This window comes from Trachypithecus francoisi, unplaced genomic scaffold, assembly GCF_009764315.1.
Source record: "Trachypithecus francoisi isolate TF-2019V2 unplaced genomic scaffold, Tfra_2.0 Lachesis_group5, whole genome shotgun sequence".
In the NCBI taxonomy this organism is placed as follows: domain Eukaryota; kingdom Metazoa; phylum Chordata; class Mammalia; order Primates; family Cercopithecidae; genus Trachypithecus; species Trachypithecus francoisi.
This window is the reverse complement of record NW_022681470.1, coordinates 61038079-61062360: the sequence shown is the minus strand read 5'-3', so window position 1 is coordinate 61062360 and position 24282 is coordinate 61038079. Positions and strand designations below refer to the sequence as shown.

At 53.6% G+C, this 24282-nt stretch overlaps 1 protein-coding gene across 8 annotated transcripts; it reads left to right on the top strand.

The window, feature by feature from the left end:
* Window positions 1-1603: 1603 nt before the first annotated feature.
* ETNK2 (ethanolamine kinase 2) lies at window positions 1604-22452 on the top strand. Of its 8 annotated transcripts, XR_004433540.1 has the most exons (9): window positions 1604-2186; window positions 3807-4066; window positions 7021-7143; window positions 12275-12417; window positions 13589-13672; window positions 16590-16735; window positions 19170-19349; window positions 21260-21441; window positions 22143-22452. XR_004433540.1 is itself a non-coding variant. In XM_033195559.1 (8 exons), the coding sequence occupies exons 1-8, from the start codon at window positions 1929-1931 to the stop codon at window positions 21330-21332; spliced, it is 1161 nt and encodes a 386-aa protein (XP_033051450.1). In that variant the 5' UTR covers window positions 1604-1928; the 3' UTR covers window positions 21333-22451. The 8 variants fall into 8 exon arrangements, 7 of the variants coding, with proteins under 7 accessions (XP_033051450.1, XP_033051448.1, XP_033051447.1 ...); XM_033195559.1 differs by having other exon boundaries at window positions 19276-19349; window positions 21260-22451; XM_033195557.1 differs by having other exon boundaries at window positions 21260-22451.
* The last annotated feature ends 1830 nt before the right edge of the window (window positions 22453-24282 follow it).

Sequence of the window (24282 nt, the reverse complement as noted above, 5' to 3'; positions counted from 1 at the left end):
CAGCTGTGCTTCCTGACTGCAAAGGAAGTGTTGGAGGCCATTGTCTTTTCCAGCTCCATCCTGGAGCTCTGTGACCTTAAGAAGGCAGACACGACTCCCATTATCTCCTTCACTGTCCAGTATGGTAGGCACATGTGGCTACTTACACTAAAATTAAAAGTAATTAAAATTGAATAAAATCGGCAGGGCGCGGTGGCTCACACCTATAATCCCAGCACTTTGGGAGGCTGAGGAGGGTGGATCACCTGAGGTCAGGAGTTCAAGACCAACCTGACCAACATGGAGAAACCCCCATCTCTATTAAAAATACACAATTAGCCAGGCATGGTGGCACATGCCTGTAATCCCAGCTACTCGGGAGGCTGAGGCAGGAGAATGGCTTGAACCCGGGAGGCGGAGGTTGTGGTGAGCAGAGATCGCACCATTGCACTCCAGCAGCCTGGGCAACATGAGTGAAATTCCGTCTCAAAAGAAAAAAAAATTGAATAAAATCAACGTGGCTAGTGGTCACTGCATTGGACAGCAGATATAGAACATTTTCATCACTGCAGAAGTTCTGCTAGGCAGAGCTGGATTCTGGACAACAATAAGCATAGGAGCCTCCTAGTCGACAGGTTCCGGGATAGGCCAAAGGGATAACAGGGAAAATAGGAAAGGGCCCATTCTCTGAAGGTGCTTTTCTGGGTGGGGCAGTGAGAGATAGTGACTACTGAGATCCCCGAGGCTTCACTACGGCAAATGGGGCTGGCAGCCAACAGAGCCCTGCTTAGGAGGTGGCAGAGAATGTCCAAAGGAGAATCTGGCTAGTAGAGGGACTTGCCCCTGAGCCGGCCTGGCCTCTCTCCATGTCTCCTCCCTGCAGCAACTCTGCCCCGGGACACCTTGTCACCCCTTCCCCTTCCTTCTCACCCCCCAGCCATCACCACGCCCTGCTTTGGCCCTGCAGCTGTGCCAGGCCTTTAGCTCTCCTCCCCAGGACACACGCAGGGTCTGTCCACTTCACACCCCGAATGCCCAGCAAAGCACTGGGCTCGGGGACACCCACTTGCCTACTACCTGGCCCCATTCACATGCTCGGGATGGGAGGGAGGCTTTAACTCAGCCTTGCCCCAATTCCTGCCCAGGAAATGCCCAAACACTCCAACGCCCTGGCTGTTCAGTGGCCTGCCAGGGGACAGCGCAGTCTGCTGGACTGGCACACTCTCACCCCAACGCTATCACCCAATGTCCCCTCTCCAAGGATTGTGTTTCTGTCGGGGATGGGAGGTTGCCTGGGTGGCGGGTGGGGACTCTCTGCAGGGAAGGACCTTTGAGATGCAGCAGGGGCCGCCCCTGCAGAGCCATTTCCCGGGGTCCGGGGACTGAGAGACAGGGAGCAGGGGCACAGAGGGGCGAGCCAAGTTGACGTCGTGGGAGCAGCGGATCTCTCTATTCCAGGATGAGATGGGGGCGCAGGACGAACCCTTCCCCGCCTCCGCCCCAGGCTACCGGGAGGGAGCTGGAGTCTCGCGGCCTCGAGGCCGGGAAGCCAGCTCCGGCGGGGACCCGAGCGGGGCGGAGCCAGCGGAGGCCCCACCCCCGGCGTCACCGGCCCCCAGGGGGGCGTCGCCCCCATCCAGCGCTCCAGGTAGCGGCGGCCGTAGCTGCCCGCAGTGGCTGGCTGCGCTCCCCAGCGGCCCTCGGGCCGGGGCGGGGGCGGGCCGGGGGCGTTCCCGCGGGCTGCCGCCCGTGATGTCACAATCGCGGCGGGCCGCAGCGCTCCGGGGTCGGCGGTGGGCGGCGGGCCGCGAGCCGGCGATCGAAGCGGGCAGCTCGCGCCTGAGTCATGGACTTCCCCTGGCCCCTCCTCTACCACTCCCACTCCCTCGCCGGGCCCCCCCGCCGGGGCTAGCGTCCGCCGCGGCTCCGAGGGGGTGGGGCTGCTGGGAATGGCTGTGCCCCCTTCGGCCCCTCAGCCGCGAGCGTCCTTTCACCTGAGGAGGCACACGCCTTGCCCACAGTGCTCATGGGGCATGGAGGAGAAGGCGGCGGCCAGCGCCGGCTGCCGGGAACCGCCGGGCCCCCCGAGGGCCGCCGCCGTCGCGTACTTCGGCATTTCCGTGGACCCGGACGACATCCTTCCCGGGGCCCTGCGCCTCATCCAGGAGCTGCGGCCGCATTGGAAACCCGAGCAAGTTCGGACCAAGGTAGCGGAGTGGGCGCGGGGCCGAGGTTGGGGTCCTGCCAGGGCTGCCAGGGGGATGCGGGGACCCCGTCCTCGCATCCTTCCGGGTGTTGGTCCTAGGGGTGAGTGGCTGCTGCGCAAGAAAGGTTTGGAACGTGGTTGTGTACGGATTTATTTCGTCCCTAAGCAAAACTAGGCTCACACCTCCCTCGGCCCTGCACACGCCCCCCTCCTCCTGGGGCTCTTCGGCACACCGGGTGGCCACCTGCCCACTGTCGGCATGCTGGGTGTGCGGGCCGCACCCCCGTCACTGCGTGCTGGTGCCCCTCGCTGCCCAGAAGCGAGCACCCAGCCAGCTCTGAAACCTGAGGAAGCGGGAACTTTTAAGAGACCCCCCCACAGCCATACCCCATGCACTGCTGCCCCTTCTCCACCCCACGGTGGGAGCAAATCCTCCAGGCTCTGAGCTACCCCTGTGTTTCCCAGGAGCCACCCTGTGGAATTCCAGCTAGCACTCAGCTCCTCACCATCGCTGCAGGCTCAGGCTCAGCACCCCCACACAGGCCATCTTCCCCAGCCCCAGCTGGACACAGGTCCCGGGATATACCTGTGGGCAGAGCCACTCACTGAGCCTTAGGCTAACTCCCCAGCTGACTACCTCCAGCCCCGCTGTGGGCTGCCTGTGGAGGAAGGTGCCGAGTGGGGCGCTTGTAGCTTTTGCTGGAATGGTAGCGGCTCCATGCAGATGGGCATTCTGGGGTGGGGTGGGGGCAAAGTTGTGGGGAGGTTCTAAACCAAGTGTGGAGGCTGACAGAACCCGCCCTGGGGGAGGAGTAGCGTTTTCAAAAGGAAAGGCCCAGTTAGTTATAAGACTGTCAAGGCATCAAGCAGGCCTGAGGTTAATTCCAGCACTGACCTAACGTGCCATCTGCCAGTCCCTCCCCTTTCCTGCGTCAGTTTCCCTACCTAGAATTGGTTCAGAGGACCTCTAAGGCCCTCCCAGTTCTGTTACATTGTGCCCTATAAATTCTATGGTTCCTTTCTCCTTATCACCCTGCTGCGCAGAGAACCTTGCTCGCAGCCCAGTTGTCTCCTGTCTCTTCCGGTAAGGACCTCTGGCCACTAAAGTCCTGGGATGGGTGCCAACCTCAGTACCCTCCTTGTACCTCCACCACTGGATGGGGCAAGGGGTAGAGCAGGGCCCACTGCCTGGCACAAGGTGAGAGGCAGCTGGTCAGGACATAGTGTTCTGGGCAACTCCCAGCCCTCCCCTGCCACATTCTGGTCCATGTCATTTCTTTCCATACTGGGATGGAGGGTAAGGAGCAGGAGGGGGCTTCTACCTCCCAAGTAGTGTGGAAATTTCTCCATTGCCAAATCCCATTCACTAGAGGCAGACCCAGGAGTGTGTGGGAGCTGAACCCACACTACCATTTTTTTTTTTGAACTCATAGAGACTGGAGACCCCCAAGGTTGGGGACAGAGTGGAGCAAGAGTGACTGGGCTAAAGCATGGGGGGCTTGGGGTGGTTGTGCTCAGCATTCAAATGAGCACCTCCTGCTGGAGCTACCAAGTCCAGGGGAGAGACCAGAGAGATCCTGCCCCACCTACCCACCCACGCACTGTCCTGTCCCCATGCTAGCGCTTCACGGATGGCATCACCAACAAGCTGGTGGCCTGCTACGTGGAGGAGGACATGCAGGACTGCGTGCTGGTCCGGGTGTATGGGGAGCGGACGGAGCTGCTGGTGGACCGGGAGAATGAGGTCAGAAACTTCCAGCTGCTGCGAGCACACGGCTGTGCCCCCAGACTCTACTGCACCTTCCAGAATGGGCTGTGCTATGAGTACATGCAGGGTGTGGCCCTGGGGCCTGAGCACATCCGTGAGCCCCGGCTTTTCAGGTGAGGAGGGTGCCAGGGCCTCTGTCTCTACTATTCTTCAGGCCTTGGGCTTGGAAATCCTTGGCATGTGGGGTCCATGGTAGAGAGTTGTAAGATCTGTGAGTTCCCTGAAATTGCATGAAAAATGCATGTTTATATGCATCGCTCTGCAGAGAGGGGCTATTGCTTTCTATAGATTTTAAGTGGTGCCTGCTAGAAGGATGAGTTCTGGGGGAGGAAAGGAAGAATTGTGATGAACATGGGAGCAGAGGACCTGGTTCCCTAAGTGCAGCAGAGATCTGCTTCCTGGCACCATGCCTCAAACTTCTGCCCACTCCAAGTCTGACCTGCAAACATCTCAGAGCCTTAGAAACGAAATGTGAGCCAGATCCCCAGGGCACTCAGGGTTTTCTACCTCTGTCTCTGTTTGTCAAGGAAAATGGGCCCTATCCAGGGTATGCATGGTTTTACCTGCCCAGGGAGATGCTATCTCTTCTGCCAGTCTGAGCTCCTTCCGGGTTCCCTGACGAAGTGGGAACCCAGGTTTGGGGAACTGTCAAGGCCTCCTTTCAAAGGCTCACAAGAACCTGTGGCTCCTGGGGAGCCCCTCCCAGTAAATGCTTGGATGTGTAGGGCCCAGGAACTGGACTTTTCCTTCAAACCCTGGGAATGCTGTGGAGACTGGAAAGGGGGAGGACCAAAGAAGGACCCCTAGCATCTCCCTCTCCTCTGTGCCAGAATAAGGATGGCAAAGAGTGTCCTCCTTCCTCACTCCAATGCCATGAGCCACATGGAGGGCACTGAGGCTTGAGTGAGGCCCGAGGCAGGCTGGGATTTACTCCTGACACTGGGACAGTGGCACGGGGGTCTACCTAGGAACCTTGGCATCTGCCCAGGCTAATCCAAGGGGAAGGAGGCCTTGCATACTGAGGGGAAACAAGCCCACCTGGGTGTAGAGCAAGAAGCTTCTTTGCTTCCTCACCTGCCACCCACTTAACCCCAAATGCACCTGGCTCTGTTTGTGCATGCCTTCTGCAGGGACTTAGAAGAAGAGGATCTGAGAGCTCTTCCACCTCCATGCTCATAAGTGGCTGGTCAGGCGGGATATTTGAGTTGTATATTGTAGTTGTGTGTGTGTGTGTGTGTGTGTGTGTGTGTGTGTGTGTATGTCTTGAGGGTGTGAGAGGCATACAAACCTATGCAGGGGTGTTTGCAGGCTCCAGCTGAACAGTTCCAATAGGACCCAGACTGGAGATGTGAAGTCAGAGTAGGGTGCAAGGGACCCTGTCCTGACTTCTGCCACTGCACTCCCCCCAGCTCTCCCTCCGTCCGGTGCATATAAGCTCGGATATTAGCAGGTCGTCACCACTCCCAGGATCCCTCCACCTCTGTGTATCCGATGCTGTCACTCATCCTCTCACGCAAACAATTACCATTGTCAAGAAGATTGAAGGTGGATTTAGGTTCCATAAGAAGAACGTGGCACGTGGGGTAGAGCCCAAAATTGGGATAGGTGTAGGAGGTAGGCCCTTCCTTGATGGTTTTCCCAGGATAGACCATCATCCCTCTGGGTGAAGGTGAACGTCTGTGGGGGAGGCCTCCAGGAGCCACCCTCTACATGTTCCCTTGAACCCCACCCCCAACCTCGGCCTGCTGAGGCTTTCTGCATGAAAATGCTGAGTGTTGAGGTTACTTTCATTGCTATTCCAGACAACGGACCTATTGATATTCAAGAAAACGCTCTGTTCATGCTCTGTTCGGAATCTTCCTTTGGGAAGGGAAGGCCTGAGTCTCAGGTCTGTTTCCCTGCCTTGCCCAAACCCCGGCGGGTTCCCTTCTGCCCCAGGGCCTCTGGCCTTTGAAAGAAAGCACAGCCTTCCTCTCTCACCCACGAGGTTGCTGCCACACCCCTTGTCTCCTCCACCCTTTAGGAGGTGGGAGTCTTGGGGGCTTCCAGAGGAACTCCAAAACTGCTCTGTTATCCCAATAGGGTATGGCCTGCCTCTTCCCGGGGCCTTGCAAGAGAGAGAATGTCCCTGGAACAGCTTGGTAACAAGGTTTCAAACAGCCAATGCCTTTGTTGTCTTTCCCAGTGATTGTTATTCGAGCAACAGGCAGAGGCTGTATGTTGGAAGGAAGCTGAATGTTGGAGTCTTAGCAGACGGTTGGGGGGTGGGACGGCAGAAGGGAAGACTGGCAGAGGACTGGGAGGGCCCAGCTGGGACACAGGGCCTCAGGCGATGGGGTCTTTATCAAGGCCCTCCTTCTCTGACCGGTCAGTCTTCCACTCACCCCCACCTTCTCCCAGCAACCTTCCCTACCACCCACTCCTCTCCTGAGACCTTGGATAATGTCCACAGGAGAACTTGAAAATAGAACGCTGGCTTGTTTTGCGTCCTTGGCACCCGGCCGCCAGCATCAACTCCCTATAGCAGAGGAAGGGGCTGCCCTGGGCCAGCCTGTTTCCCTCCCCACCTTGGCCAGGCTGATAAGAGGCGGGCATTTCTTCCCTGCCTGGCATCACCACCCCCTGATCTCTTGGTGCAAAGTGACCTATGTTCACATCCCCTGAGAGGATGGATCAGGGTCCGGGGAGAGGAGGGCCCGGCCCGCCCCGCCCCCATCCCCAGGTGCCCGTCTGTTCTCAGGAGTTGCTATGGGTACACTGGGGTAGAACAAGGCCACTGACCTGTGACCAACAGCCCCACTGCTCTGCCCTTCTGCTCCCTGAGGCAGCCCCAGCCTGGCACTGGAAAGGGAGCTGCCAGACTAAGGTCTTAATTCATTTTCCTCCCTTCTACTGAGACCTTCCTTCTGCAGGACCTGTGCTCCTAAGGGACTTGCAATCATCCCATCCTTGGCCCTCTGGCTAGTGCCCTGGTGGGCCCGGAGGGCCCCTATCTGGCCAGCAGGGGATGAGTGGGGAAGGCAATGTCCCAGCACTGATGCTCTACTCTTCCTGTTCCCTGCTGTAGGTTAATCGCCTTAGAAATGGCAAAGATTCATACTATCCACGCCAACGGCAGCCTGCCCAAGCCCACCCTCTGGCACAAGATGCACAATTATTTCACGCTTGTGAAGAACGAGATCAACCCCAGGTACAAAGATCTGGGAGGGTCCAAGGCTGCCTTAATATGATCTCCCTTCCCCATCCTTTTGGCTCCAGCCCACCCTGCTAGGAGGTTTAAGGGCTCAGGTCCCAGGGAGGAGGCTGGGGAGTTTCTCCTGCAGTCCCTTCAGTCCTAGTTGCTAAGCCTCTGTCTCCAAGCAGAGTTGGGCCCGCTGACTAAGGAGCTTAGATGAGCAGTTTTATACCCATGTGCTCATTTCTTCACTCTGTGATTGTGGCAGGGACCAGGGTTGGGGACAACATTTCCCCATTTTACTTAGAGGCTGCTGAAGCTCAGAGACTGAGCTTGGCCCAGTGTTATGGGGCTTGTGAAAGGCAGGGCTTCTGTTTCCCAGCCCAGGGCTCTTTCCACCTGCTCTGCCTTCTGAACCATGAGCAGGGCAGGGCCCTCAGAATGAGGTGGGACTGAGCTTAGCATCAGTCAAAAGAACTCAACTCATCAGCTGACAAGCCCCTGGAGACAATCAAGGTTCCTGCTACTTCCCAAGACCCCTCTTGTCCCCATGTGCCTTAGGGGACCCTGCCCCCACCTTGCTCAGACTGACAGCTTGCTGCTTCCCTCACTGCTCTTCACAGGAAAGGAGGTAGTCCACCCATCCTGACATTGCCCTTCCCCGATAAGACAGAGTTCCCTGAGTTTTCCCTTAAGCACTCTGACCAGCAACCTGAGAGTCCTCCAAGCCTTTAGACACCTGACTCCCCAGCACACCCTGAGTGCCGAGGAAAGGATGGAGGCCTGGAGGAAAGCGTGGTGTCTTGCCTTCCTTCCTCCAAAAAAAGGCAGTAGTGAGTCTCTGATTCCTTCACGCTCTCTGTTGGGCTTGGCCATCACCCGTCTTCCAAATGTTCATGGGAGTAGGGTGCAGAAGAGGTTTGAGGTGAAGGGTGTGTCTTCTCTCTTCCAATAATAATTAACTCTATCCCCATTTTGAGTATGTCTCTGTCACACACATGCATGACTTTATCTGCATCATCCCACGCCATGCTTACCAAGCACTGCTTTGGGACTGTTTGTCCAAGGTGGCCCAGGCCTGCCCTCTCTTTGACCGTATTCAGACCTTGTATGTCAAATATTCTTTCTGAGACAAGGACCTCCTTTTCCCTTAGGGCTAGAACAGTTCATAGAGAACAGGTCCTTCCAACCCTTCAGCCCACAGCTCTTATTTGACAGATGGAAAACCGAGGCCCAGGGAGGGGATGGGACCTGCCCAAGGTCGCTGATCAGTGGCAGCTTAGCAACTAGAGCCAGGCTTCTGGTGCTCAGACATAATCCTTGATACTGCAGCTTCCTTTGACTGTGCTGTCACTGTGTGACCTTGGGGGTAACCTTACTGGGAGGGAGTAATCCCCGGAGAAGAGCTGGCCCAGTCTCTTTGCTCTTGTTACACCTTTGAACCTTGGACAAACCAAGTTGCTTAACTTCTTTGAGCCTCTTTAGGGGATGATCCATGCCCTAAGCTGCCTGAGTGCCCAAAAGCAGAACAATGATGAGCAATCATTTAGATGAGATAAGCACCTGGAGCTCCAGGCATTGCCTAATAACCCTGAATTATTCAATCCTTCATTTCACAGACTTGATTGACTGGAATTTAAAACAATTGAAAAATGAATGTGACACTGGCCCTGCCCTCAAAGAGCTTAAGAGCCGTCTAGGTACACAGGACATGCCCATACACAGCTGCAAAATAAAGCAGGGTGTGTAATGTGTGCTGGGTATGCTGGGAGTGGTAGAACCAGGGAAAGTTGTCTTAGCAGAGTTGGCATGGCGGAAATGAGCAGGGAGGCTACTCCAGCTGGAGGAGATGGCTGGAGCAGGATTTGCTCCTGAGTGACGAGTAGATGAGGTTGGCTGGAGCAGATCTTTGGGAGGACCTGGGAAGGGTCTGGGGGCAGGGGTGAACTACAGAGTTGGAGCTAGCTGGTAAGGGGCCTTAAATGTCAGGCTAAGTAGCCAAGATTTAATTTAGCAAGTAGTGGGAAGTCGTGAAGATGTTTGAGTCAGAGATTCAGGCCAGTAACCTGACCAGGACTGGGCTTTAGGAAGAAAGTCCTCTAACATCATGAGGGACAGATTGGTGGGGGAGGGTGGATTTGAGGTAGGGAGACCAGTTGGAAGTGATGTAATTAAGTGGACAAGATCTAGGACTAGGATTCCCAAACTTTGAGCATAAGATTCCCCTGAAGTGCCCAACTTTGGAGGTCGATTGAGAGGTCTTGCATTTATCCCCTAGGAAACGGCTTTTTTTTTTTTTTTTTTTGCTCTGTCACCCAGGCTGGAGTGCAGTGGCATGATCTTGGCTCACCACAACCTCTGTTTCCCAGGTTCAAGTAATTCTTCTGCCTCAGCCTCCCAAGTGGCTGGGATTACCGGTGCCCGCCATCATGCCCCGCTAATTTTTGTGTTTTTAGTAGAGACAAGGTTTCGCCATGTTGGCCAGGCTGGTCTGAAACTCCTGGCCTCAAGTGATCCACCTGCCACAGCCTCTTAAAGTGCTGGGATTACAGGTGTAAGCCACAGCGCTCGGCCAGGAAGCCACATTTTGATAGGCACCCCAAGTGATTCTGAGGCAAGTGATAGAGGCAAGGGATTGAGGAATATTCCCCTAGGGCAACTTGAGGTGGCGGATGGAGAATAGGATGTGTCGGAGACCTGTGGAAATAGATTCAGTAGCCTTGGTGTCGGACGCGGATGCGTCCAGAGTGGCTGGGAGAACGTGGGGCGGATAACTGGGTCGGGCATCACGAGGAGATACCGGTGGGTTGGTTGGTGGGAGGGCAAAGGGATGAGCCAGTAAGCTCAAATGCCTAGAAAGAGCCCTGTGGGGAGAAAGTACTCTTGCCTGTCCAGATCTTGACAGCAGAGTAGAGACTGGCCAGGCAGCAGTCCTGATATCAGGAGGAACCCCAAGGCTTCCCTGCAGAGACCTCCAGCCCCCTCCTCCCCTTCCTGCTGGCCCTGGGGCAGAGGAGCAGGAGGAGCAGTTTTTCCTGGGCAGTGTTTCTGGGATGCGGTGGTGGTTACTCTTCTGCCAATTACGCCTTGAAAGAGCCCCGTGGTGGCGGGACTGAAGGTAGCGAAGCTGGCGATGTTTCAAGTGCTCAGGGGAGGGAAGCAGAGCAGTGAGGGAGGCCCCGGGGAGATAGAAGGCCAGGATTGTTCCCACAGTAACCATCTGCATGGCCTTGGGGTGGGCAGGGTGGGGTTCAGACTGAGGTCAGGGATAGAGCAGCAGGCATCTTGGATGTCAGAGCCATGTTTTTCAGGCCAGGAGCTGAGCAAACCAAAGGAACCCTCCTAATTCTTCTCTTTTGATGGTCTCAGTCCAAGAAAAAAATATAAAAGGAATCTTAAAAGGTAGCTTCTTAAGGAGAGCCAGGACTGGAACACATCTTACGCAGACCCGTCAGCACAGATAAACTCCAGGAAGCATGGGGAAGGCTCCCCCATAGCACCCCTCCCAGCAGGCTCCCTGGACTCAGAGGGGCCTTCGCAGAGCCTCTGAGGGGCACCCAGGCCCTCAGAGAGAGTGCACAGCCCTCACAATTAGGAGACTCCATTCGATTTGGATCCTTGGATGGGCCGAGGACTGCTTTCCTTAGATGAAGAAGTAAAGGATCCAGCAGTGCAAGAGGTATCTGGAGGCTGGGAGAAAGCCTCTTTCCTCCCTTGAGCCTCAGTTTCTCCATGGGGCTGGACTAGATGACCTCAGATCTTCTTGAGCTTTGACCTTCTCAAAACCTGAAAGGGACCCTGTGCTCTCTTCCTTCTCCAGAGGGGACAGAGGAGTGCCTCAGTGGCTGAACACTCTTCCTCATGTTCTGGCCCCTGGGCTGGGTGAGGGAGTGATCGGTCTGTCCTGCGGGAAGGTGAGAGAGGGCCGGTCTCATTCTCATCCTCCCCTATGTGCTCTTGCTACCCTGGACAGAGAAACACAAACTGGTGACACAGGAAAGGAGATAAAAGCCCAGCCTCCTCCCCTCTGCCCATTGGTGGTTCTAGGTTTTTAAGGACTGTGGTGTTTGGCCTTTTCAGTGTACACAGACCTGTGTGCCTCCTAGGGACCAAAGTTCAGAGCATGCAAGCACAGTGGACCCTCATCAGAATTCCACATGGCCTCTGACAACTTGATTGATTGGCTGATTTCTTCATTCCTCAACATGTGTTTCTTTCAGCAGAAATGGCTGCTGAGTGCATGGGATGGGGGTGGGGCAGGAGGAGAGGTGGACCCATGCATCTTTGTTCATTGCCCCCAAGTTGCACTTGCATGGTCTGGCAGGGGTCTGGGACAAGGGAACACTTACTCATAACTCAAGGTAGAAGGGACGAGTCACTGGGGAGCCACAAAGCAAGCATGCTCTCATTGAAGGCTTTAATGTGCCTTTGACAGTGTAGGAGTGAGCTAAAGAAGCTCTTGGTTTGCTTTCTCATGTGAGCCAATGGTCTGTTTGTGAAATGAGAGGTTAGACCAGACCGTCTCTCTGGTCCTTTCTACCTGTGACATGGTCAGCTGCTGGGGTGAGAGGGGGGCACACCAGGACATACCTCTGCCTCCTCAAGAGAGCTCCATTGCTCCAGCTCCCTGCCAGGGCACACTCTTCCTGCCGGGGAGGATCTTTGTGGGACTCAGCTTGACTTAGGGAGCTGTACTTCCTCCTGGGGAGTTTTCCCAGCATCCTAAGAGCAGGTCTGTTTTGTATCTCTCCCCACTGCTCCTTGTTCTTAGTCTGGAATCCCCGAGTCTGGACGCTCATTCTCACCTGCCTTGTCCTTTCCCTGTGTCTCCTTCCTTACCCTCCTGTCCCTTTCACAAAGTAGCAGGGATGCCCTTAGTCAGTGACTTTATGCCCTGCCTCATGCTTTTATGCCCATGTCTTAATCAGCTTCCTAGTGTAACCAGAGGAGTCAGAAGGACAGGACGCCTCAGTGCCATTTTACAGATGACAAAAGTGAGGGTCTAAGAGATTGGCCTTTTTTCCAAGGCCCCCCTGCAGTAAGACAGAGGGAGTGATGAGGCTCAAACTCAAGGCTCTGGAGGCCAAGCACCTGCTTGTCTATCAGCCCTGCCTTCACTGGCTACCTTTTTTTTGCAACTGCCCAGCCTTTCTGCAGATGTCCCTAAGGTAGAGGTGTTGGAACTGGAGCTGGCCTGGCTGAAGGAGCATCTGTCCCAGCTGGAGTCCCCTGTGGTGTTTTGTCACAATGATCTGCTCTGCAAGAATATCATCTATGACAGCATCAAAGGTATGGCTTTTCTGGCCCCGGGGCAGTAGCAGGGCTTTGGTTGGTTGGTTAACTGGCTTCACAGATCTGTTCCTCTGGCTGGCACTTGGACAAGCAAAAGGAGACCTGGATTTAGGTCTTAAGTTAATTTGTAGAAGGGAAAGGGGAAAGGAAATAAAAAATTCCTAATTTGAAAAGTCTGCGCCAAGGGCCAGGTACAGTGGCTCATGCCTATAATCCTAGCACTTTGGGAGGCCAAGGCATGTGGACTGCTTAAGCCCAGGAATTCAAGACCAGCCCAGGCAATGTGGTGAGACCCTGTCTCTACAAAAAAAAAATACACAAAACTTTTCCTGGTATGGTGGTACATGCCTATAGTCCTAGCTCCTTGGGAGGCTGAGGCAGGAGGATCACTTGAGCCTGGGAGGTGGAGGTTGCCATGAGCCATGATGGAGCCACTACAGTCCAGCCTGGGCAACAGAGCAAGGCCCTATTAAAAAAATAATAAAGTCTGGCCAGGCGCGGTGGCTCATGCCTATAATACCAGCTCTTTGGGAGGTCGAGGTGGGTGGATCACAAGGTCAGGAGTTCAAGACCAGCCTGGCCAACATGGTGAAACCTCCCCCGCGTCTCTACTAAAAATACAAAAATTAGCCGGGCATGGTGGCATGCGCCTGTAATCCCAGTTACTCAGGAGGCTGAGGCAGGAGAATCGCTTGAACCAGGGAGGCAGAGGTTGCAGTGAGCTGAGATCAAGCCACTGTACTCTAGCCTGGGTGACAGAGTGAGACTCTGTCTCAAAACAAAAAGACAAAAACAAAAAAAAAAATCCGTGCCAAGAAAGAGAGAGAGAACGAACACCTCCTGGTGTTGCTGATGAGAGCATCACCCCAGGGGGTGTTAATACTTAGCTTTATTCCTGATCCTTAGCCATGCTGAGGACAGCTGTCTTTAGATGAGGAGAGCCTGCAGATCCAGCTGTGTGAGAGGGACACTGGGAACTAGGAAGGGCAGATGGATGGATGGATGGAAAGAAGTAGCTTAGAAGACTGCTGCAGTGATGGGGTTGGGCAGCGTTGCTGCAGAGGCTGGCATCACTCAGTGGGTGCATCCCAGAGGTCTGCGGAAGCTTGACCAGGCTCTGTTGCCAGATCTCCTGGCCAACTCTCATCGATTCTCCTCCACTTCACAGGTCACGTGCGGTTCATTGACTATGAATATGCTGGCTACAACTACCAAGCTTTTGACATTGGCAACCATTTCAACGAGTTTGCAGGTGAGAGGGGCATTACTACAGTCATGTGCTTTGTAGTGGTGTTTCAGTCAGTGACGGACCACATGTAGATGGTGGTCCTATGAGATTACTGTATATTTACGGTAATAGATACCTTTTTTTTTTTTTTTGATACGGAGTCTCGCTCTGTCGCCCAGGCTGGAGGCTGGAGTGCAGTGGCGTGACCTCAGCTCACGGCAAGCTCTGCCCCCCGGGTTCACGCCATTCTCCTGCCTCAGCCTCCCGTGTAGCTGGGACTACAGGCACCTGCATAGGTACCATATTTTTACTGTACCTTTTCTATGTTTGGATATGTTTAGATACATAAATACTTAGCATTGTGTTACAGTTACCTACAGTATTCAGTACAGTAACATGCTGTACAGGTTTATAGCCCAGGAGCAATAACATGCAGCCTAGGTGTGTAGTAGGCTGTCCCATCTAGGTTTGTGTAAGTACACTCTGATGATCACATAAAATCACTCGATGGTGCATTTCTCAGAAGGTATCCCTGTCACTAGGCAACACAGGACTAGATCTGACCAATGTTCAAAGCACCCTCTGTAGGGTGGGGACCAGGGCCAGGGTATGGGGAGGGTGGAGGCTAGATAGCTCTTGTCCTCCAAAGTATCACAGCTTGAGGGGTTAAGGCACAGCCTGCTCTTAGAGAGTTCCAAGTCTCACTGGGGGAAGCAGGACTCACATACACAGAGCAGACCTCTCCTAGCCCATATGGCACTTTGGTACAAATTAGGAAAATGTGACCTCTGTAGGATCCTGAAGATACTCAGCTTGGTACATAAATTAGAAAAAGACCCCTTCCTCCAGGTCGACACAGCTTAGACGACTGCTGCAGCTTGGCCAGCACAGCACAGGATGACTTCAGCCTCCACTCCTTTGTCCAAGCTCCTTTATGCCCAGTACAACCGGTGCAATTGTACATGGGGGCCTTATATGCAGACAAGGAGCAGAACAAGCTACAAGTAGCTGTTTGCCTGGTGGCCTGATGAGAATCCTCTAAGTAGAATCTCAGTATGTGCTATGTGATTTGACTCCCTAAGTTCAGTTTCTGGCTTTGCTGCTTATTGGCTGTGTGACCCTTGGGCAGTTTATTTACCCTCTCTGTGCCCCTATAAAATGGAGATGATGATAGTGCCCACCTCATAGTGTTGGTATGAGACACACACACACATATGTGTGACACATACTAAGCATTGTATTGGCGTTTGCTGCTGTGATTAGACTGGGAAGCTGTCCGGGAGTGGGGATGGGAGAGGCAGGATAGGGGGATGATCCCTAGGGGTAAGCAGGTGTTCTATAAAGGCATAGTATACACAATGGAACCATCTGTGCAGAGGAAGCAGGGCAGGTTTTTCCAGCTTGAGGGTTAATTAGATGGGACCGAGGAGGCAACTCACATGGGACAGAGCTGGACACTGGGGCTGGAGAGCTGTCCCCAGACTAGCACGGTGAGGTGTTCCCATGATGGGGCAAGGCCCTGTGGCTCAGGATAGGGGAGGCATGCCCAGGCGAACTGGAGAGGCACTCTCCAGCCCCATCAGGCCAATTGTGTTCCTTCTGGAACCCCAGGTGATCAATCTGTCAAGCCATGGTTGTACCTGAGAGTACACCTAGGAACCCCCGGGGTGATGGAGCCTCAGCTGGGCGGAGCAGCTGAGCCTCGGGGTGTGGCATGGAGCAGAGGCTGGCACTGGCAGGGCCCTGGGTCTGGGAATTCTTGGCTGCCAGGCTCACTGGCCTTTCCACAAGGGATAATTCTTAAGCATTTTAAGTCCTCCTCGCCCACGGCACAGAGCAAAGTCCAACTGGAATTTCTCCAAAGGGGTAGATTGCAGCCTGCTCCCAAGTTGAGAATGGAGGAGGAAGAACCTAGCCTGGGGGGAGGGAGAGAGCTGGGGAGATCCCGACCTGGGGAGAGGGGCCTCACGGGTGCGCAGGAGTGAGGAAGACACAGTTCTGGTCATTGGGAGATCAGAGTTCCAGCCCTGACTCTGCCTCTAACCACCATGTGACCTTGGGTGCATTTCTTCTCCTCTCTGGGCCTCCGTTTCTACATTTGTTCCAGGAGATTCTTTTCTAGCCACACTCCTGGAGCCTCAGGAGACTGCATATGTTTCCCCATGGATATAAAGGAAGCTTGAGAAGGACAAGAAGAAGAGGAAGGAGGGAACCCTGGAGAAGGTGGCCCAGTCCTGGTCCTCCTGTCTTAAACCACTTCTTTGTGTACCAGCTTTGAAGCTGTGGTTTCTTCCACCATGCCCGGGATGAGCTGGTGGTACTGGGCTGGCAGCTGGAGGGCTATGGCGGGCCTGGAAGGAACCAGAGCCATCCCATCTAGGGAACTGGACTGGGGTGGGGGTGCTCTCCAGGTGAAGTTTTTAAATAGCCTCTTAACACCAGGAAGCCATGTTTGATATCCCTACATGAAGTCCCTTCATTTGATAAATGAAGAAATGTCGGCCAGTGATAGGAAAGGGTTCCCCTAAGGCTAACAAGGTTAGCATAAGACCTAGGGCTAGTAATGCTGATCCAGTGCTTTTAACTGAGGGCCTCCTGCACATGGTCATTTTTGTGCAGGGGTTGGGAGAGACAGTGGTGCTGTCTTGAGGGGTTGCTGTCACTCCCGGAACTGTGTCTTGCCCCTTAACCTGTCTGCCTCTCTCTCTCTGCTTTCCTCAATCCCACAGAAGCAGTGCTCCTAGCTGGGATGGGGTAGACCCCACATTAGCTGAGTTTCATACTCAAAGAAGCTGCCTTCTCAGGGCTGCCTCTTTAGGCACAGCCCCACAGGTCAAAGGAGATGGGAGTTTGAGGGGAGAAGGGAACACCTACTGAGCTTGAGGAGACCCTAGGTGGGCTCATCTCCAAGCAACTTGTGTCTGGCCTGCCTCCCCATCAGGCGTGAATGAGGTGGATTACTGCCTGTACCCGGCGCGGGAGACCCAGCTGCAGTGGCTGCACTACTACCTGCAGGCACAAAAGGGGATGGCCGTGACCCCCAGGGAGGTGGAAAGGCTCTACGTGCAAGTCAACAAGTTTGCCCTGGTGAGTGCCTCGTGACTAGGGCTGGCACAGGAAAGGAGTCAGCAGGAGGGACTGGTGACCCAACTAGCCTCCTACCCAGAGCCCAGGGTCGGGTGAGAGCCTGGGGACACCCATCCCCAGCTCCTGACCCCACCCTAGAGGTGAAGCCTGGTAAGAGCTGTCTTAGGCAGCCCTTAATACTTGATGCCCTGTTCCCTGCTCCCCACGCCCCACCAAGTCTAGGCTCTCTCCTTTCTAGAGGAATGAATACTTCCAAGAAATATCCTAGCTTCCTATATTAGCAATTCCCTTGTTTGAATAAGTAGTTCTTTCTACTGTCTAACCTCAGCCCTTCATGTTGCAGTTAAATTCATCCATATATATACTCTTTTTTTTTTGAGGCAGAGTCTCACTCTTGTTGACCAGGCTGGAGAGCAATGGCGCTATCTCGGCTCACTGCAACCTCTGCCTCTCAGGTTCAAGCCATTCTTCTGCCCTCAGCCTCCCAAGTAACTGGGATTACAGGCATGTACCACCACACCCAGCTAGTTTTTTTGTATTTTTAGTAAGGACAGGGTTTCACAATGTTGGCCAGGCTGGTCTTGAACTCCTGACCTCAGGTGATTAGCCCACCTCTGCCTCCCAAAGTGTTGGGATTACAGGAGTGAACCACTGCACCCGGCATACATACATACATATATATAATATATATATATATATACATACATATATGTAATATATAATATATATACATACATATATATAATATATAATATATATATACATACATATATATATATATATACTTTTTTTGAGATAGGGTCCCACTCTGTCATCCAGGCTGGAGCACAGTGACACAATCGTAGCTCACTGCTGCCTTAAACTCCCAGGCTCAAACGATCCTCCCACCTCAGCCTCCTGAGTAGCTAGGATTACAGGTGTGTGCCACCATGCCTGGCTAATTTCTTTGAACTTATTGTAGAGATAGGGTATTGCTGTGTTGCCCAGGCTGATCTCTAATTCCTGGCCTCAAATGATCCTCCCACCTCAGCCTCCTGAGTAGCTAAGGTTATAGGCGTGAGCTACCATAACCTTTAGAGAAGATACAGAATGTCAAGCTCTAATCCTTCTTTGTAACTACCTCCACTGACTCAGAACTCTAAGTAAACTTTTCCCGACAGGCTCTTCCTACTCAAATGACTTTGCTGTCAGTTCTCAATTTTGAATGCCCCTTATCCAAGGTGCCTGGTTCATGCCAAGTCTCCACTGGTGTGTGCCTAGGGATTCCTAACTAGTCTCATTAATGTCAGCTGTGCATAAGAAGACATGGCAGCTGCCTTGAATTTCACAGTACAGAAGAGAGCTAAATACAATCTTTACTTTTCTGTAATTTCAGAATCCCTATTCTGTTTTCCTCACTGAGTTTACATTAGGTTCTTCCTCCTCAGTCTTTAGACTTTAAGACCTTAAGAACAAGCCTTCCTCTTGCTAAGTTTTTTAGTGATCATTCATACGTGCTAGCTTATCTTGCCCCTTCTACGGAATGGAAAGGAAATAAAGTGGAGGGAGGTACTTTGTAGCCAACCCCTGAGTGAGGAAGACCCTGGGATGGGGTGGGAATGGGTTGGGAGAGCCACAAGGGTTGGGGGATGCACATGGGAAAGCGATGGCATCACTAGTGTTTGTTCAGGGGTAGACAGGAACCCCAGCTCCCTGGCTTTATTTTATTTTGGATTCAGGGGTACACACGCAGGTTTGCTGTATAGGTAACCTGCCTGTCACCAGGGTTTGGTGTACAGATTGTTGCATCACCCAGGTAATAAGCATAGTGTGACAGGTAGTTTTTCCATCCTCACTCTCCTCCCACCCAATCCCTGGCTTCTTGAGCCTGAGGTGACCTGGGCCTGGTGGGTACCTCTAGCCACAAGGAAAGCACAGTTTGATGCTTAGCAAATGCCCAGACTTGGGGGATTCTTGTTTCCATATCTAGGTTCATTTTCCAACCCAACCAGCCTCCCAGTGGAAGAGAGGAAAAGGAGTGGAGGAGGTTAGTGTAGGGATCTTCCAGCAGACATGTGGCCAGGGCACTGCTGCCCATCACTCTTCCTTCCCTGCACCTTCCTGGAGGGCACCAGCCCCCACTAGCCATTAGGCCTAAGCTCTGGCTTAGGGGTTCATCTTGGCCTGGATACCTTGGCCTTGAAGACTCCAAGAGATCTCCCTGGGTAGGGAAGAGACCAGAGGTGGAGTGTGGGTCCTGCTTAGGTTGTGGGAACCCCCTAGAATTCCTCACTACTGACTACCTGCCTTAGGGTTGGTAAACATTCAGGCCTTGGTAGAACTGGCTCTGACCCCCTCTCTCTAGAAGGAGTGGAGGCTCCCAATGCTGTGCAGTGACTTGGCCTCCAGAATTTCCCCAGCTTGTGCTAGGGAGACCCCACCACATCTCTTCCAGGGTCCTAGCTGTGTGTCTGCCACAATGACTGCATCCCTCCAGCGCTGTAGAGTCGGAAACAGGCATGGGGAGATTGCCAGGCTGATCCTCTCTGGTCTGTTTCCAGGCGTCTCACTTCTTCTGGGCTCTCTGGGCCCTCATCCAGAACCAGTACTCCACCATCCACTTTGATTTCCTCAGGTGAGTGCGGGGGTGATGGGGGGGACGTGGAGAAAAGGGAGAGCCTTGGTTGAGCCCAGGGTGTGGGCAAAGGACAGCCCAGGCAGAATGCCCAGAGTCCGCTGCCTTGCTCTGCTGACTTGCCCCCATTCTAGCTCATCTCCAGTGGGGCTGCTATCCCCAGGGGATGCCAGGAAAGTACCACTCTGAAAAGAGAAGTGTCACATCCTCCCTGTTCCTCGCAGGAGGTCTGCTAGTCCCCACCAAATCCTACTACCTACTCCACGCCCTGCCCTGCTGCCAGCGCACCTATCCACGGAGCCTGGTGGTGGATGCAATCGTTGAAAATCAGTCTGAACAATCGCAGATCCTACCTCGTTTTAACAGCAGAGAGGACAGAGGTCCAGAGCACAGAAGTGACTTGCTGAAGCCATGCAGTGGTTAAGTGTTTGCCATGCTGCCTTCTGGTTGGGCGACAGACCCAGCTACTCCTTCAGTGGCTCCTAGTGATATATAGGGACCGTAGCTAGCTGCTGCTTGTGTATTGATGATTCGGGGAGTCCCTGTCCTGTGAGGTTTCTATGTCCCTAAGGGCCAGGAATCATTTCTCCATTCTGGTCCAGGGCCTTGCCCTTCTCCTTCTCACCCACCTTCAGCTGAAAGGGAATCACTAGCCTGGTTTCAAAGTATTCACAACTATTAGAGAAATGCAAGTGAAAAGCATGGTGAGATGTCGCCTCACACCCATTAGGATGGCTGCTATTAAAAAACAGAAAATAATAATTGTTGGTAAGGATGTGCAGGAATTGAAACCTTTCTGCACCATTGGTGGGAATGTAAAATGGTGAGCTACTATGGAAAACAGTAGGGTGGTTCCTCAAAAAATAAAAATATAACAACCGTATGATCCAGCAATCTCATTTCTGGGTGGGTAGCCAAAATAATTGAAAGCAAACTCTCAGAGAAATATTTATATACCTATGTTCACAGCAACATTATTCTTGGCATAGTAGCCAAGAGATGGAAGCAACCCGGATGTCTGCCAACAGATGAATGAATGAATAAAATACGGTCTATACATACAATAGAATATCACTCAGCCTTAAAAACGAAGGAAATCTTGTTACTTGCTACAACATGGATGAATCTTGAGGACATTATGCTAAATAAGCCAGTCATGAAAAGACAAATATGGTTCTATAAGAGATAACTAAAGTAGTCAAATCCATAGAAACCAGAATTGTTGCCAGGGGGTGGGGAGAGGGAGCAATGGGGAGTATTGCTTAATAGGTCTGGTTGTCCAAAAGGAAAAAGTTGTAGATACTCATTTGCACAGCAATATGTATATAATAACTAAAAAACCAAAACTCCAAATAAGCATGTTTGTGGAAGGGTTTCTCTAGTCTGATCTAAAAAGAAAAAAAAAATGTAGTTGCAATAAAAAAAAAAAAAAATAGGCTGGGCACGGTGGCTCATGCCTGTATTCCCAGTACTTTGGGAGGCCATGGCGGGCGGATTGCTTGAGCTCAGGAGTTCGAGATTAGCCTGGGCAACATGGTGAAACCCCATCTCTACAAAAAATACAAAAATTAGCCACATGTAGTGGCATGCACCTGTAATCCCAGTTATTCTGGAGGCTAAGTGGGAGGATCATCAGAGCCTGGGAGGCAGAGGTTGCAGTGAGCCAAGATCGTGCCATTGCACTCCAGCCTGGGTGACAGAGCCAGACCCTGTCTCAAAATACATAAATATTAAAAATTTTAAAAAGAAGCAAAAGAAATAATAATACTAATCAGTCTGGGTTGGGGTTGATCTGCTCAGACTTAGATAGGCCTAGAGCCACTAAGAAACTTTCCTTATGATGTGAGCACCCCCAGCAGGGCCCACCTGGCTTTCTTCCTCACACCCAGCTTCCTTCTGTCTTTCCCCAGGTACGCAGTGATCCGATTCAACCAGTACTTCAAGGTGAAGCCTCAAGTGTCAGCCTTGGAGATGCCAAAGTGACCAGCCACCCCATCCCTCCCCTACCCATCTGTCTGGCCAGACCTGTTCTCCAGAGCTCAATTCTGCACTCTGGGGTCCACACCCTTGGACAAGGTGGGAGAGGGGACAGGTGGGTGTCCAGGGAGAAGGCTCTGTCCCTGCCGCCAGCCCCCAGTGGTTGCCACTGAAGACCTCATTCTCCTGTCTGGAGGGGGCTGATAGGACCCCCTTCTGGGGGTCCCCTTCACCCCACCAGGCTTGGGAGGAAGTGCCTGCAGCCAGGTCCTGGACCATAACCACCCCTGGGAAACACATCATTCCCAGCCTCAGGCCCTGCTGGAATTGGGGCTGCCTTATATGTGTGTTTACCCCTTCCTGGCCTGGGAAAGGAGGCGGGGAGGGCTCCTTTCTACCTCCAGTGCCCTGAGCCTCCAGTCCGTCTCCCCCTGCATGCCCCACGTGGGAGGTGCTGAGCTCCAAACCAGCATCACACCAACTCTGACACATGGATGTACATATCTTGGTGACAGGTGGGGGCCAAGAATTGAGCATGACATCTTCCCCAGCAGCCACCTCATCTGAGACCCCTCACCTTCTCCAAACCAGATCCAATCAAACCTCACCCCGAGGAAACATGCTCCCCAACGTGCTCTCCTGTGCTTCTGTTTTGTCCCCCTGCTGAGGGGACAGGAGAGGGAGTGGTGAGGCCCTGGACTTCCAGAGCCTGGCTCTGCTTCGTGCTGTGGCTTGGTCAGAGGGGACGTGGCCAAGGGTGAGGTGGCCAAAATCAGAACCAGCAGTCTCCTGCCTTGTTCCCTCCCTGGCCCTCAGGCCCTCCTTCCAGGGATGTCTCTCCAGCTCTACTATATGTCCTGAAGCTGACCCAAGGTCTTCCTATCTGGGAATGCCTAGTGGGAGCCAAGAGGATGGGGTGGGGGCCAGGGCCCCCCAGGGTCCAGCGTGGGAGAGCCTGGGCAGAATCCCATCAGAAAGGTGCTGACTCAGCTGGCTGCCCGGACACTCAACAGCCTCCACCTCCTTTCTGCCCTCACAGATCGTGGGGCCTTCCTGGCTCTGGCCCAGAAAGTGATTCATTTGTAAATTATCATGGTTTTCTGCATTAAAATGCTCATTTCCGGACTGCTGTGTCTGAGTGACAATGGTGGGGGCTGAGGGGTGCTGTAACCCCTCCTGATGTCCACCTGGGCTTCATGCTGAAGTCAAGGTAGCCACTTGCACACATCCTCCTGTGCACCTAGCTCTGAAGGCTCTGGGCAGGGTCCCTATTTCTCTCACTCAGCTTCTCTGCCTTTGACTCTCTTGGTAGAACTTACCAGTCAAACCTGGTAAAGCGCTGCTTAGAGGGAACTAGGCTGTGGATTACGAGGACTTTGGCTGACTCAGGAGATGAACCAGTGACATCCTAAATAGAAGTGCTCGGGACATCTTTCTCGGTCATCTCTGGCTCCCAGCTGTCAGTGGAGTGGGGAAGGGGCTGCTCTGCCCGAGAACAGGCAGAGGTGATTTCTGGAACCAATCCATCACTTTCTCAGAAGGCCAGAGGGAAGGAAGAGCAAAACTCAAAGATGAGAAGGAGGCACCCCTCTTAGCAGCCCAGTCACTCCGGCTGTACTTCCCAGGCTGTGCACCAGGCAGCAGCTGCTCCAGGACTGCCCCCTGCCAGTAAGTGCCCAGTGCCCTTAGGGGCAGCAGAGGCAACAGCAGCAGCAGCAGCCTGCCAGGTGGACTCTGGTTGTTTGGCTTTTGCCTGCAAAAAGCACCCTGGTGCCATGGCAACCACTGGAGCTGGCACCTTCAAGGTCATGGTGATCCAGCATAGCCAGGCCTTCTATGGGCAGCAGCCTTGGGGGTTACCAGTGGGGGGACATGGGTGAAAGAGGTGCCCAGACATAGGGATGATGCCAGGCTGGTCAAGTAGGGGCCCCTGGGGGTCACCCGTGGGGTCAGGTGGTCAAAGCCACATCCTGTCTGGACTAAACAGTGTCCCCGCTACTCGTTCCTCTCCGAGCCACCTCTGGAATTGAGGGCAGAATTAACACTGTGAAGCCAGCTTTGTTTCCAGCCTCCTGGGCCTTGATGCTGTTGAGCTGGAGACAAGTGTTGCAGGGGTAAGTAGGGAATGGCTGGGACAGAGCCCCCCCAGGTATTATCCTGTGCCCCTAAGACCCTGGCCACCTTCTGCATGGGAAGGAATTAACAGCAGCCATCATCCCACTGCTGCCTTTAAGAAAGTATTCTCATTCCCGCAGTCCTCCAGTGGAGTGAGCTGGTGTGGTGGCAGGGAACACAATCCTGTCCCCCAAAGACTGGGAGTTCCTCCTTCGCTCCTTTCACTGCCACCCCAGGCTAACCAGCACTCCTGCCCTCCTGGCTGAACACCGGGTCTGGGAGCTCCCAAGTGTGATCTGGGCTCCACCCCCTCGGGCCCCTTCCAAGACTCTTAGCAAAGAGCTCTAGTTAAAGGACACCCGGGCATATCCATCTTCCCAACGGGCTCTGCCCCACGGTCTCTGCCAGAGATGCATGGAAGGGACGAACTTGTGGCCCAGCTTTCCTGGTAATGACCACGCCACTCTGCGCCTGGCTTCTGCAACCACCTGGCCCCATCCTGCCTCTCATGGGACAGGGGGTGGGGCTCCATGGCCCGCTACTGTGTCTCAGCAGATGGAATAAGGCAGGCAAGACAAGAGCACTTGGAGAAGGGAAGAGGAACTCAGGACCGACAGGTGGGAATGAGCCAGGTTAGGAGAGTCTTGAGACTGGCAGGACCTGGTTTGGAAAGTGGAGGAGGCCGAGGGCCGAGGTCGGAGTGGGGAGGGGATGGACAGTGGGAGGTGCAATGAGCAGCTCTCCATCGTGACCACCAGGGGGCAGGCGCCACCGCCAGCTCCTCCTCCCACATCTGCCTGCATCTTTTCCAGATATGGCGTGAGGAAGGCAAAGGACAGGG

What these genes read in the sequence shown, in the direction of transcription:
- ETNK2 (XM_033195556.1), top strand. Translation starts at nt 1,929, where the DNA reads ATGGCTGTGCCCCCTTCGGCCCCTCAGCCGCGAGCGTCCTTTCACCTG. An exon ending in AAGAACGAGATCAACCCCAG is followed by an intron (nt 7,144 to 12,274) that starts GTACAAAGATCT and finishes GCAACTGCCCAG; the next exon opens with CCTTTCTGCAGATGTCCCTA. An exon ending in CCATTTCAACGAGTTTGCAG is followed by an intron (nt 13,673 to 16,589) that starts GTGAGAGGGGCA and finishes CCTCCCCATCAG; the next exon opens with GCGTGAATGAGGTGGATTAC.